At 36.1% G+C, this 14352-nt stretch overlaps 1 protein-coding gene across 1 annotated transcript in view; it reads left to right on the top strand.

The window, feature by feature from the left end:
- ntrk2b (neurotrophic tyrosine kinase, receptor, type 2b) overlaps window positions 1-2834 on the top strand; it is a 35660-nt gene extending 32826 nt beyond the window's left edge. The window contains exons 16-17 of the mRNA XM_030151123.1: window positions 1401-1559; window positions 2330-2834. Of these exons, the coding sequence (XP_030006983.1) occupies window positions 1401-1559; window positions 2330-2515 (345 nt within the window). The 3' untranslated portion in view covers window positions 2516-2834. The remainder of the gene's footprint in view (window positions 1-1400; window positions 1560-2329) is intronic.
- Window positions 2835-14352: the final 11518 nt, after the last annotated feature.

Raw genomic sequence — 14352 nt, 5'->3', positions numbered from 1 at the left:
CATCTACTTCACATCTCATTTAGGAAGCAAAATCTCCCATAAAACTTGAAAAGGAAATATTGGTGTTTATAAACTATATGGACAAAAATATTAGAACACATCATGGTTACATCAATATTAATAATCAATATTTATCACAGTATGACACTATTTTATGACCTTTGTCATTGTTTTGTATCCCAGACCCCCGTTAGGAAAGAAACACCCGAATTCAATGTGTCCCAATACTTTTGTCCATACAGTGTATGACTTAGACACTTAGGCTATGAGGCTACTGAAATATGATATAAAATGTTATTACAGTTCTGGTCTGAAATAACCAAAAATGAGTTTCAACCGGAGGAATTTTATCAGTTTTAATACCATTTAAATGCAAATACTATAATCTGCGTAAAATTAGTTTCCATGGCAATAAGGGCCATCTGCACAAAAAGTGCACAGGGGAGTTTTCTTTTCCCGTTACCAAGGAGTCTGAATGTCATTTCAGTCCACACGAGCCTTTATTTTAATGTATTTATGAATTTAACTGGACAGGAGTTATTTAAAAGCATGGTACGACCTGTTAATATATGAACCTGTAAAGCAGTGACAAGATCCTACAATACAGGACAGGAAAAAAATAAATAAAAATCAACTGAGAAAACACATATGTTTTTGTTTTTTTTTTTTGCTGTTGTGGATCATGTCGTTTTCACCCCTTGTGTCTCAGATCCCAGCTAGAATCCCACACTGCCCTCTGCTGTCCAATCAATCGACTCAAACATTAGAAAAACAGTGAATACAACTACTGACATGCATTTGCCAGTGTCAGATAAACATTTATATTTACGTTTACATTTATGCATTTGGCAGACGCTTTTTTTTCCAAATAAAAGAAAAATACAAAAATAGATACAAGATATAAAACAGCTGTACAGTTAAAACAGTGTTGTCCAGAAGAATACAAAAGCAAAATGACAGACTAAAATACGAGAATAGATTAAAAAAAGACATAAAAACAGCTGTACAATTAAAACAGTGAAATAAAAATACCAAGTAAAACAACAGAATAAACATCATAATACATTTAAAATGGAATGTTTGAAAGTGCTATGACAGGAGGTGCTCCTGATTAAACCTCTGTAAAGACAGTCAGTCACCAACCGCTGATATCCAACATTAGAAACAAACAGCTGTAACTTTATGGTATAGTATGGTATGGTATGGTATATTTCCTTCAAAATCAGATTTAATGATTTAATGTGTATGGAAAGAACAAGGTCTGTTCTATCAGCACATTTTGAAATTTTTCTTATTGAATAAACAGCTGAATATTTATGAATATTTAAAATAAAACCTACGTTCAGAATGCTTAGCACTGACACGTCAGGGGTTAAAGGGTTAATCTGGTTTCTGTGCAGGTGGGCGGTCATACGATGCTGCCGATCCGCTGGATGCCCCCAGAGAGCATCATGTATCGAAGGTTCACCACGGAGAGTGATGTGTGGAGCCTCGGCGTGGTGCTGTGGGAGATCTTCACCTACGGCAAGCAGCCATGGTACCAGCTCTCCAACAACGAGGTCAGAGCCCCCACATGTCAGAGTTATTACAGAGTTCACAGCTGTTGGACATGACGTACGCTCCCAGGTTTCTCTAATGACTCATCATACACAGAAACTCCACCAACAACCATGGGCTTCTGAGAAGAACACTTATGAGCATGTGTGTATGTATGTGTGTATGTATGTATGTGTGTATGTATGTGTATGTGTGTGTGCGCGTATGTATGTATATATGTATGTATGTATGTTTATGTGTGTGTGTGTGTGTGTGTGTGTGTATGTATTTATATTTATATGTATGTATGTATGTATATGTGTGTGTGTGTGTGTGTGTGTGTATGTATGTATATTTATATGTATGTATGTATGTATGTACTGTATGTATCTACATATATATTTATGTATGTATCCAATCCAATCCAATCCAACTTTATCTGTAAAGCACTTTAAAACAACCACAGTGTACCAAAGTGCTTTACAGAAAATAAATAAAAACCAAAATAACACAGTAAAATACAAGAATAGATTAAAAGACATACAACTGTAAAATAAATAAATACATAAATAAATAAAAATACAGAAGATGTGTATGTGTATATATATATACATATATATACATATATGTGTGTGTGTGTGTATGTAAATATGTATGTATGTATGTAAATATGTATGTATGTACATACGTACGTATGTATGTGTGTATGTGTGTATGTATGTTTGTATGTATGTACATATGTATGTATGTATGTATATATTTATGCTTGTGGTGTGTGTGTGTCCTGCTGCAGGTGATCGAGTGCATCACCCAGGGCCGTGTGCTGCAGCGTCCTCGTACTTGTCCTAAGGAAGTGTATGACCTGATGCTGGGCTGCTGGCAGAGGGAGCCCTACATGAGGCTCAACATCAAGGAGATCCACAGTCTGCTCCAGAGCCTGGCCAAGGCCTCACCTGTCTACCTGGACATACTGGGCTGAGACACCACTCTGTGTGTGTGTGTGTGTGTGTGTGTGCTCGTGTGTGTGTGTGTGTGTGTGTGTGTGTGTGTGCTCGTGTGTGTGTGTGTGTGTGCTCGTGTGTGTGTGTGTGTGTGTGTAGAAGTGTTAGTGTGTTGTGGCTTCACATGATGGAACAGACAGAAAGGATAAGCCTGAAGGTGTGTGTGTGTGTGTGTGTGTGTGTGTGTGTGTGTGTGTGTGTATCTGTGTACAGTACCTGACTGTAAATGTTTCTGTAAATGCTACCGTCCATGTCCTCATTACATTGAGAAAAGCCTTAAATTCAAAGTGACTTTGATTTGCTCCAGTTTTCCTTTTTTCTTTCTTTTTTTTTTCCAGTTTCAGACTTTATTGAGGCATGTTTCACAAAAGAAAAACCAAAATGCATACAGGATTTTATATCACATCCTTAAACCTATATGTTAAAGGCAGAACAATAAAAGAATCCTGATCGTCAGTAAAATCACTAAAACATTCTCTCTCTACATGAACTGCATTAACCCAGAAAGACCCAGCGCTACTAACAACTGTATTTACACTCATTATTTCCATGTATTGATAGGATTAATGGATGGACAGGTATGAAACAGTTTAGATCAGTGGATGCTTTTGGTCGGTGGTGGGTCTTTGGGTCTTTATGGGTTAAAAAGCCATTCCTGTATTCTGTATTAGAAATGAACTCAAGGTTAACGGACGTGTCTCATCAAAGGGACAGTGTGTGGACTCCTGTTTGTAGACAGCTGTGTGTTTCTGCAGCAGAATCACACACACAGGGTCAGATTCTGCTGGAAGATACAGCAGCTCATTACATGACAGACTATTTTCATATATGTACAATCTGTCTGCTCATTTCAACCTGTTCTTGAGCCATGTTCTGAAAATAATGTCATCGTCTTCATCATATTTTCTGTAAACATCTATTTTCTTTTTTTTTCACTAATTACTAAAAGGTCATTTATAGTCACAGATCGGCGTGGTTAGACCACGCCACTCATTCCGCCATGTTGATTTTTTTTATTTTTATGTATCTAAAGCACAGAAAATGAGGACTTTTGGAGCTGTTGCCTGTCTGAAAAAGATGAGCTCAGTTCTTTTTTTTTTTTCTTGGTTTGTTTTATTTTTCAGTCACCAGCAATGCCATTTAGCAAGTCTTTGTTGTTCAGTGGCCCATATATCTGTAACTGAAGCGTGCACCTTCAGAGACTAGTGCTGTGGATGTTGATGAGATTGTATTCATAAGAGAAGACGAACTTATGAACGTTTTCATTTTTGCCTAATTTCTAAAAAGAAAAAGGGATTGACAGGGCATTTAGATGCAATTTACTGTGTGCACAGACATAGGTTGAATATACCAGTGTGTTATTTCTTTATTTTTTTAAATGAAGTTGCTATTTGTTTTGTTGTTAATTATCCACATAATCTAATCTTCACGGTGATGTTGTGGGCTGTGAGGCAGAGGTTAAAGGGTTCGTTTAAGAGTCCCAGGGGAGCTGTTGACTGACGACGTTGTGTCCCAGGCAGCGCTCGAGCACATTTGCACAGGCAGACCATGTTAGCGATACAAAGATAGAAGCAGACGGCTGTAGTGAACTGTCTGCGGTACCTCCAACAGGCCTGTTCTCCTGACTATGATAAAAGGCGAAAACATTAAAGGTTCATTATGTAACTTTGTTTTTTTTTTTTTTATATACAACTTGTTTTTTGCTGATAACACTGGTCTGCAAGGAAAATGCTTCCAGAATAATAGTAATGAAATTTTACCACATGAGTCACTGACAAAGAAAAATCAAGTCAAAAATGCTGGTTGGCTGAAGTTTCCAAGATACAGCCTTGGGTCAAAATGTGAAATTCAAGAATTAACGAGAGAATGGGTTTGACTCAAAAAGGAATATTAGTCTCAGAGCTACAAGATCTACTTCAAAACACTGTCTGCACATTAGAATACATTCACTTTACAGGTTCTATTTAGTGGAAGATTTATAAAACTATTATATAAATGTACATAAACCAATATATATGTGGGATAACACTTAATCATATACCTTGAAAACATCAGCAAACTGGCACTTTTGTCATTTATTTTCCAATTAATCTGATTAAAATACGTAACATTTAGCACATTTAATGTCTGAAGCAAATCATTTCTAAAAAATTGTAGACCAGTGTAACTGGTGGCTGCACCAAGCCCGCTGAGAGTAGAACATTCAGTTAAGGTTCAAGGTTCAAGGTCACTTTATTTTGCAGACAGAGGGTACGGTTACATGATGTTTTTTTAAATCCTATTTATTTTTCCAGAAGAAATTAATTCGGAACTAAAGTATTTTCTCTTCTGTTTACATGGAAATGTTAAACCCGAATAAAGGTTTACATGAGGTATTAATGAGGTAGATCAGTGAGCAGAAGGGTTTGCGTTGCCTTGTTCTCGCAGACCTTCCTTTACCGTTTTAGCTTTGCATGAGTTTTTATTTCTCAAGATTTTATTACTGCTGTAAGTCACATCACCATGATTTGAGCCTCAATTTGTGATCATATTGACCCCACTGGACTAAAGGAATGATTAGGGAGAACTGAATTTCAGAAAGTCACTCATAAAATACTACGGATTACCCATAAAAGCCTGGCTACATCTGACCATAGAGGGTCTGCACGTGATGTCACCGCTAGCGGAAGTCACCGCGGTTCCGTCCACTGAGTGGCAGAAAGAGGGAGTAGATTAGCAGCTTTGGCTTGAATACTGCGAAAACTTTAGAACAATCTAAAAAATGGGGCAGAGCTGTTGTGCCATTGATCGCACAAATAGGTTTAAAAAGCACTGGGAGCTGTCGTTTTAGTGGAGACCTAAAGCCAAAGACACAAGAAGCAGATGGATCGCTGCAATTCAGAGAAAGAACTGGAATCCAGACAACCAAACCTGGATTTGTGGTGGACATTTCGTGTTAGGTAACGTTCATTTCTGCTGTGTTCTTGTGTAAAATCATCCCTTAAATTCCATCTGGTTTTGGCTAACGTTCCTTCTTAGTAAAGCTCTAATGTTAGCATCTGTCATTTAGTTCTATGTTTCAGAACTGAAACGTTTGTGTGTTCAGTTGTGTGATTGTGAACCTTGTGCTCTACATGATTTGTAAACTAGCTTAAACTGAGGCTAACCTAGTTTTCCAAATAAGGGGCTACTGTAGCACACAGCTGTTGGATCTGTGTTGGATCCAGTATTTGATGTGAACTCTCCTTAAATCTCCACAGTACCAGTAGATCATCCACTCACTTGGGTCAATACTAAGGGTTCAGCTCCAGTAAATCAGTAGTGAACTGTGAGCACTACTGCTGGGCCTTTACCGCCGAAATCACCGCCAACAGAATCTGTCTGCACTGACACAAAACCTCCAAAACAATAGTATGTTGAATTAAAGCACTCACCAGCTGGAATCCTCTAATGAACCTGGACCAGGATGGACACAACTCTGGGTCTGCTGGATGCTTTCAGACTTTGCTTTGGGGATTTTCCCGGCGTTGAACTCAGGTTCATGTAAATGTCAGGAGAGGTGATTTCTGTCCCAGATCAGTGTTGGTAGAACAGCTGTTGTTTGGTAGCTTGGATGGATCCATGTCCAGTCCAACTGTCTTTAATTTCATCTTATATTCCACATTTTTCCTGGTCTCGCTGTAGTTACTGCTATACTCCGCCATGTTGAGCCGGTTTGTTTTTGCCGCTCAGTCTGACTGAGAGGGGCGTGGCCTAGGGGGAAGTGACGGATGTACATACCCTCTATTGGAATGAAGCCATTATGCTAAACTAGGCTAAGCTAAGCTAAGCTAATGGAAGGGCTGCGAGAACAAGGCAATCGGTGCACTGCAGTGCAAACTGATTAACCCACTTACCGAACTCATAAAGTACAATGTAAAAATAAGTAAATAAAGTGTAATGTCTCGATTTCTTCTTGAGCTCAGTGACAGCGACAGGAACAAAGCAGTTTTTCTAAACGCTGTGTCCTGCACCTGGAACTAAAAACCTCCGTCCAGAGGAAAGGAGCTGAAATTCACCTGGGAAAGGATGGGAGTCATTATTAAGAATTATAGCCAGGTCAGGTTATGTAAAACTGGATTTTGACTAATTGATCGTTATATATGTTGTGTTAGCGAGCGACTGTACATGTCACAGCTTTGTCGATCACTGTTGTAGCTTTTACCCAGAGAATGTGAGCAGAGCTGAATCCAGTGGATGATGATGTCATCAGTGAATCAGACAGAATAGAATATATAACATACAGTCACCGAAAAAACTATTAGACCACCCCTGGTTTCCTTCAATTTCTTGTTCATTATCAACATTGACAAAGACGAAAACTAAGGGAATTTTATCCATAATTTTTATACATTTTAGTTAGTTTTGTAAGCACACAATACAGTTTCAGTTAGTTTTTTTTTTTTTTCTTTTAATTATAGTTTTTATTTATTTCAGTTAACAGAAATGTTTTTTCAATTTTAATTTTCGTCATTTTGTTCATTTTTGTTAACTATAATAACCTTGGTGGGCTCATTTTTTAAGTTAGATCACTGTTCATTAAACAGAATTTGAAAAAAAAAGGGTATATTTTAAGTAAAAAAAGTTACATAATGCACTTTTAATGATTTACCATGTGAGGTGGTCAGACTGTGTCTTACAAAGTCCTTCTTAATGTTTGTAAGAACAGCTTCAGTTATTGTGTTTATCGTGATTTATATTTATATATATATATATATATATATATATATATATACACATACATATATATGTGTGTGTATATATATATATATAGTATATATATATATATATATATATATATATATATATATATATATATATATATATGTAGAGGCAGTGAGGCTTTTTGCTGATTTAAACGGTTCTATTAAATGCACTTTGTAGCATTACTTAACCCCCTGAATGCACAACCTGAGCAGCTGTGCTCAGCTCTGAACACTTTCCACCTCCACTTCCCAGAAAAAAAGCTAAATATACTCTTTGTATACACTGACCATAACCCATGTCAGTCTTGAGTTCAGTCCTCGATGACAGTTTTCTATGTTCCTCTGTGTTTTTATTACAGCGTTTGTCAGTTCTGTATAATAGTCACATGTCTGCTGTATATAAATAGCCGTCCATTCTGTACAGTTCTGATATTTGTCTATATGAATAGTAGGCTCTGTTTAATAGTATACTCTGTTTGAAGCAGGTACCATGTCCAAACTGTGCGACACCTATTGAAGACAATGTGTTATGGGCCACTGGCAATACATGCTACATGTAAATATGATTTAATTTGTGCCACATTGTATACTTTCTTTGTGCTCGTTCATAATACCGGTGGGAAAACGATCCTTTATTTTGCCACTTCTGATCTGCAGAGGACTTTGTTTGAACATGCGTTTTTTTCTCTGAAGATTAAAAGAAGAAGAAGAATCAAAAAGATCTCCACTTTCCTCTCCACTGTGATGGGGAGCTCTCAAACGGAGGGTGTGTGCGGTGCTGTCTGTCTGTCTGTCCGTCCGTGTGTCTGCAGGAGGACCACAGACTCTGGTTCTGACACCCACATCAGGACCCCTCCTAGCTGACAGGTGTCCCAGCAGACAGGTGGGGAGGTCAAAGGTCACCCACCACTGCCACTCAGCCCTCTGACTGACTGTAGCTTATTTTGATCCTCTTTCAGATGAATAACTGTGACTTTGCATCATGAATAGTATATTATTTTGAATGTAATCTAGAGGGGTGGGGACCTTTTTTGAATGTAATCTATATCGGGGGGGAGGGGTGACGATTTTTTTGTAAATATATGGTAAAAGAAAAAAAGACAACAGTTTTCATTCCTGTGCAGATAACGAATTTTACGTACTGTGTGAAGACGAAGAGATGAGAATGTGTTTGTGTGTGACTTATGTTTGTGTGTGTGTGTGTGTGTGTGTGTGTGTGTGATGTACGCAGCGAAAGTGTGTGAGTGTGTGTGAATGAGTGGACGTGTGTGGGAGTGGGTGTGCTCCCCTGGCAGATTTAATCCTGCTTTAATCAACCAGTTCTATCAATCAATCCAATGCTTTGTGCATCATGTGAGTAGCTTATCCACAATTAATGGAATTGTTCCTTGTGATACTGTGCATTTAATAAAGGTGGTATGTCTTACAATAGGCCTGGAGTCTGTGCACTTTTTCATGTGTTTCACCTTCCTCTCATTTTAGCTTTTCTGTTATCGTCTACTATGTTAACGCAGGGGGGTCAAACTCATTTTAGTTCAGTTCCACATTCAGCTGAATTTGATCTGCAGTGGGCCGAACCAGTAAAATAATAACAGAATAATATATAAATAATGTCAACTCCAAACTATGTTTTAGAGTGAAAAAAGTAAAATTAAACAATGAAAACGTTTACATCTACAAACTATCCTTTCAAACAATGTGAATAACATGAACAAACTGAAACAATAAGTGTAATTTTAACCATATTCTGCCTCAGTTTATCATTTACACATGTTCATTAGAACTTTGTATATTTTATAATGTGCTTAATTTTTTTAATCTCCTTTTTTATTCTTTTTATTTTATTTATTCTGTATGTTGTGTTCTTGTGGTTTATGGACCTGTGTCTGCAATAAAGTTTATTATTTATTATAATTTACAGATCACAGTGGATCTACAAACACACAAAACATTCAATAACAGGCAGAATATTGTTAAAATTGTACTTACTTCTCTTAAGACATTTCAGGTTGTTCATATTTGTTCAGGTTATTCACATTTTTTGCAAAATTATACTTTGTTTTAGAGAAAATACATGAAAATATTTACATTTACAAAGAGAAAAATTTAGAGTTGTCATTATTTCTATGTTATTATGATAGTATTTGACTGAATCCTGCCCACTTTAGATTGAATTGGTCTGAATGTGGAACCTGAAATAAAAGGATTGTTCATATTATAGTGTAATTTCACAACATAGTCTAAAACAGGGCTGTCAAACTCATTTTAGTTCAGTTCCACATTCAGCTGAATTTGATCTGCAGTGGGCCGAACCAGTCAAATAATAACATAATAATATATAAATAATGTCCACTCCAAATTTTTCTGTTTTAGAGCGAAAAAAAGTAAATTTACATTATGAACAGGTCTACATCTACAAACTGTCCTTTCAAAAGATGTGAATAACATGAACAAACTGAAAAAATAAGTTTAATTTTAACAATATTCTGCCTCACTTTATCATTTCCACATGTACATTATAACTTACAGATCACAGTGGATCTACAAACACACAAAACATTTAATAACAGGCAGAATATTGGTAAAATTGTACTTACTTCTCTTAAGACATTTCAGGTTGTTCATATTTGTTCAGATTATTCACATTTTTTGCAAAATTATACTTTGTTTTAGAGAAAATACATGAAAATATTTACATTTACAAAGAGAAAAATTTGGAGTTGTCATTATTTCTATGTTATTATTATAATATTTGACTGAATCCTGCCCACTTTAGATTGAATTAGTCTGAATGTGGAACCTGAAATAAAAGGATTGTTAATATTTTAGTGTAATTTTTGAATTTCACAAATTCATCCCAAGGGCCAGATTTGGCCCCCGGGCCGCATGTTTGACACCAGTGTGTGAACAGGTTGGTTTTGACCCATGTCTTAAATCAGCTATAAAATACTCAAAAAATAATTATCTGTCTCATCTCTTTCTCCTTATCCATTAAAATATTAGTTTTGTTTTCTTCAGTTTCTTGTTCGTTTTAATGCCTGGTCCAACTAAAGGTCCGTTTGTTTGGACAAATATAATGAAAACAACAAAAATAGTTCATAGTAGTTTAATTTCAGAGCTGATATCTATCCATTTACATTTTTTCTTGATAAAAACCAAAATCACTTCAGTTCTTACATCAGTATCTATGGCATTGTACTGACAAAAACAGTGTTTTTATTCATTCCATGTTTTCTTTTATGTCTGTTTTAGTCACATGATACACACAGGAGTTAGGACTGGATTGCGAAACTATTGTTTTTGATGACTGTTGATGGTCTAATAATTTTTTCCACAACTGTATTTGCACATCTTATTACTGATGTAGTGATTTCACCTCAAATGTCTGTCTGTCTGTCTATCAAAAAGAAAGTGAAAAAAAAAAAAAAAAAGCTCACATGATCGGTAGAGGAGCTGGCTGTCAGTGCACTTAGGATTTCAGTTTTTGCTCTAATTATTGCTTTATAATCTTATTTTTATAACTGAGTCAAAACCAACCCCAACTACGGTGGCCCAGAGGTGCAAAACAGAACAGCCCAAAAAATTATCCACTGTAAGAAAAAAAGACAACAGCCCAAAAAATTATCCATTATAAGAAAAAAAGACAACAGCCCAAAAAATTATCCACTATAAGAAAAAAAGACAACAGTCCAAAAAATTATCCACTATAAGATAAAAAGACAACAGCCCAAAAAATTATCCACTATAAGAAAAGCTGTTCTCTCTCTTTTTTTTTTTTTTTTCTTATAGTGGATAATTTTTTGGGCTGCACAATTTGAACTCTTTTCTTCCTGTTCCTCAGTGTTTAGTGTCTTTGTAGATCTGACCCATAAAGCACATGTAGAAATGATAAGTTGAGGCAGAATATTGTTAAAATTGCACTTATTTTTCTTGAGAAATTTCAGGTTTTTCAGGTTATTCACATCTTTTTTTTGTTTGAATAGTTTATAAAAGTAAGTATTTTCATAATTTAATGGAGTTTCTGCACTTAAATACAGACAAACATTTGCAGTTGTCATTATTTATAGGTTATTCTGTTATTATTTTACTGGTCCGGCCCACTGGAGATCAAACCAGGCTGAATGTGGAACCTTAAAGAACATGAGTTTGAGAGCCCTGATTTAAAGGATTTAAAAGACACTGATAATACTGGGTTACAAAAAAATGTTTTTTGCAAGTTGTCTAGGTTTTTTCAACTGAATTAGGACCATTTTGCACCACTAAATCCAAAAATGACATCTGTTTTTCTCAATCAGGTCAGGTTTTTTTTGCTAATTTGATTTTGAAAAATTTGATCTTCTCACAAAATATAATAATTAATACCAAAATAAGACTGGTAATCACACTTTATGAAACTTGTGACTTGATTCCTGTTAGGTACAATGGTGTTTTCACCGCAGATGTAGCAGAATACGTCAGGCTTATTTTTGCAAGATCTTCTAGTCGAAGCCATTTCATTCACCTGTAATATTAAAAAAAAACATTAATCATAAATTGGCAAAAGTAAAATCTTCAGAACTTGTTTATTGCAAGAAATATGAAAGAATTTTGTATCATATGATGTGAAAATGCCCATAAATGTAAGCAAAAATGTTAAAAAGCCAATATGTAGCATAGTTCAGAAAGTTGACCTGATTGAGCAAAATTAATGTGATTTTTGGATTCAGCACACCAGAATTATCCTAAATCAGCTCAAAAAACTTAATAAATTTGTTGTTGACCAGTGTAATAAAACCATAAATGTGACTCCAGTTCAGTCGTCAGAGGTTAAAACAGTTGGAAAACTACTGCTTTAATATTTGGTAAAGTGTATTTTAATAACATCTTATATCATCCGTTGTTTAAAATATTCATCTGAAAAGTAACTTGTAACCAAACATGTCAAATAAATATAGGATTTGTTTCTCTATACAGAACAAGTATCTCATGTCCAAAACTCCTACATCAGTCTAATGTATGTGAATGTTCGTACTTTATATGAACGCTGGAAACTTTAACTACAGCAGTGACAGACGCATATAAAATCCAACGACTTGTCCCATTAAGACTCTTTGACAAACTCCACCCTCCGCACTGATGGATGGTCTCTTAAAAGGTGGAACTGACACTCGATATGTGTTCGACTATCGCTCATATCAGTGGTGGGCTTCTTTAAAAAGACCCCACAGCCCTGCATGTGTTATGAAAGGGATCCAGTGGGCACCATTGGATTCTAACAATAACCTGTGAGGAGTGACAAGGACAGCTGACACACACACACACACACACACACACACACACACACACACACACACACACACACACACACACACACACACACACACACACACACCCCCTCAAGGACAAACCAACAGTGAATATGGAGTTGTGTCCCAGACAACGTTATTATCGTTAACGAAAACTAATGAAATGACGAAAACTAGAATTGCAAAAACATTTTCGTTAACTGAAATAAATAAAAACTATAATTAAAAGAAAAAAAAAAAAAAGACATAACTAACTGAAACTGTATTGTGTTTACAAAACTAACTAAAACAGATAAAAATTATGGATAAAATTCCCTTCGTTTTTGTCTTTATCAATGTTGGATTGATACGAAATCGATTCATTTCACTCTAGCAATTTTAGCTAGCGGCACCATACGACATTTAACGGTCCGTCACTTGTGTTCACTTGTGGTTTCCAGTCGTCTTCTGGTCCCCACTCTACCTGGAAACATGGAGACTAAAGTTGGGAGAAAGCAGCAGAGTCCTGTCTGGAATTTATGTGAATACGACGACAGAGAAGAAGAGAAAAGAGATAAAAGAAAGACTTCAGAGAACACAAACCTCCGCCCAGCACCCTGAACAGTGTGCACGTGTGGATCAACTGTTTCTGTTTAAATTCAACAGTTTCCAGGTTGTTCCATACAGCAGAAGAAGTTGAAGCTTGGTACCAGTCATGTGTCTGTCAAATTAGATTCAATTCACATCAATATTTGTTGAGTTCTAATTTTAAATGTGTGGTAAATGGGATTTTCAGTGTTAAATGTAAATGTCCACAGAGTCCACATTCCACAGTGGATGTGGACAATTTTGTACCAGATACAAGAGATTGCTCTAAGCTACAGGTGGATCCAACTGGAGGCTAATGAGAGTTGTTTAGAATTTTTGATGAATTTTGGAAAATTGCTCAATGATGAGAGATAGAAAAACTGTAGATGTTGTGACCTTGCTGTGACCTTGAACTTTGGCCTACTGGGACCAAAATGTAATGGGTTGGTCCCAGGGCCTAGGCCTATCTGTGGGGAAGATTTGGGAAAGATGGGTGGAAGAGTTTTCCCGTAAAGTTGCTAACAAACAAACAAACAAAAAATACACAAATAAACAAACACACAAATCAAAGTGATCACAACACTTCCTGACAGAGGTAATAAGGGGGAAGGACCTGCTAATGAAGCCAAAACTGAAGTGTCTTTAAGTCGTAATACCACTGACGACCACTAGATGCTGCTCTCAGCCCCAGCTCCCACAGACTTAAATACACATTCAAATTATTTCTAAAACTAAGTCAGTTTTTTCCCCAACAGTCATTCATTCATTTTCTGAACCCACTTCCTCCTCACTGGGGTCATGGGGGTCGCTGGAGCCTATCCCAACTACTTATGGACGAAGGGGGGGGGGGGGTTATTACAGATTTTATTACGTGCATTGTTTATTTATGGATTTTTATAATATTTTATTCTAAGTGTTTCATCCATGTGTGTATGTGTGTGTGTGTGTTTTTTTTTTTTAGACCAATGCATCGTCATTTTATTTTTTCTTTATATCTATGATGGAAATGTGTAAATGACAAATAATCTGAATCCTTAAAGGTTTAGTGTTTACCAGGGATGTAAGAAAATATCACTTTGGCAATATATCGCGATATTTCACTTCATGATACTGTATCAATATCAAAAAGTACTGTATCGATATTTTAAAGTATTTATTCAAATGCAGATATGGCACAGGTTCATTTTTGTTTTTCAGTTTTCTTTATTGTTTATATCTTATTATTATTTAACACTGTTT

This window comes from Sphaeramia orbicularis, chromosome 12, assembly GCF_902148855.1.
Source record: "Sphaeramia orbicularis chromosome 12, fSphaOr1.1, whole genome shotgun sequence".
Classification (NCBI taxonomy): domain Eukaryota; kingdom Metazoa; phylum Chordata; class Actinopteri; order Kurtiformes; family Apogonidae; genus Sphaeramia; species Sphaeramia orbicularis.
Note: the sequence above shows the minus strand (reverse complement) of the source record. Positions and strands in the feature narration are given on the sequence as shown.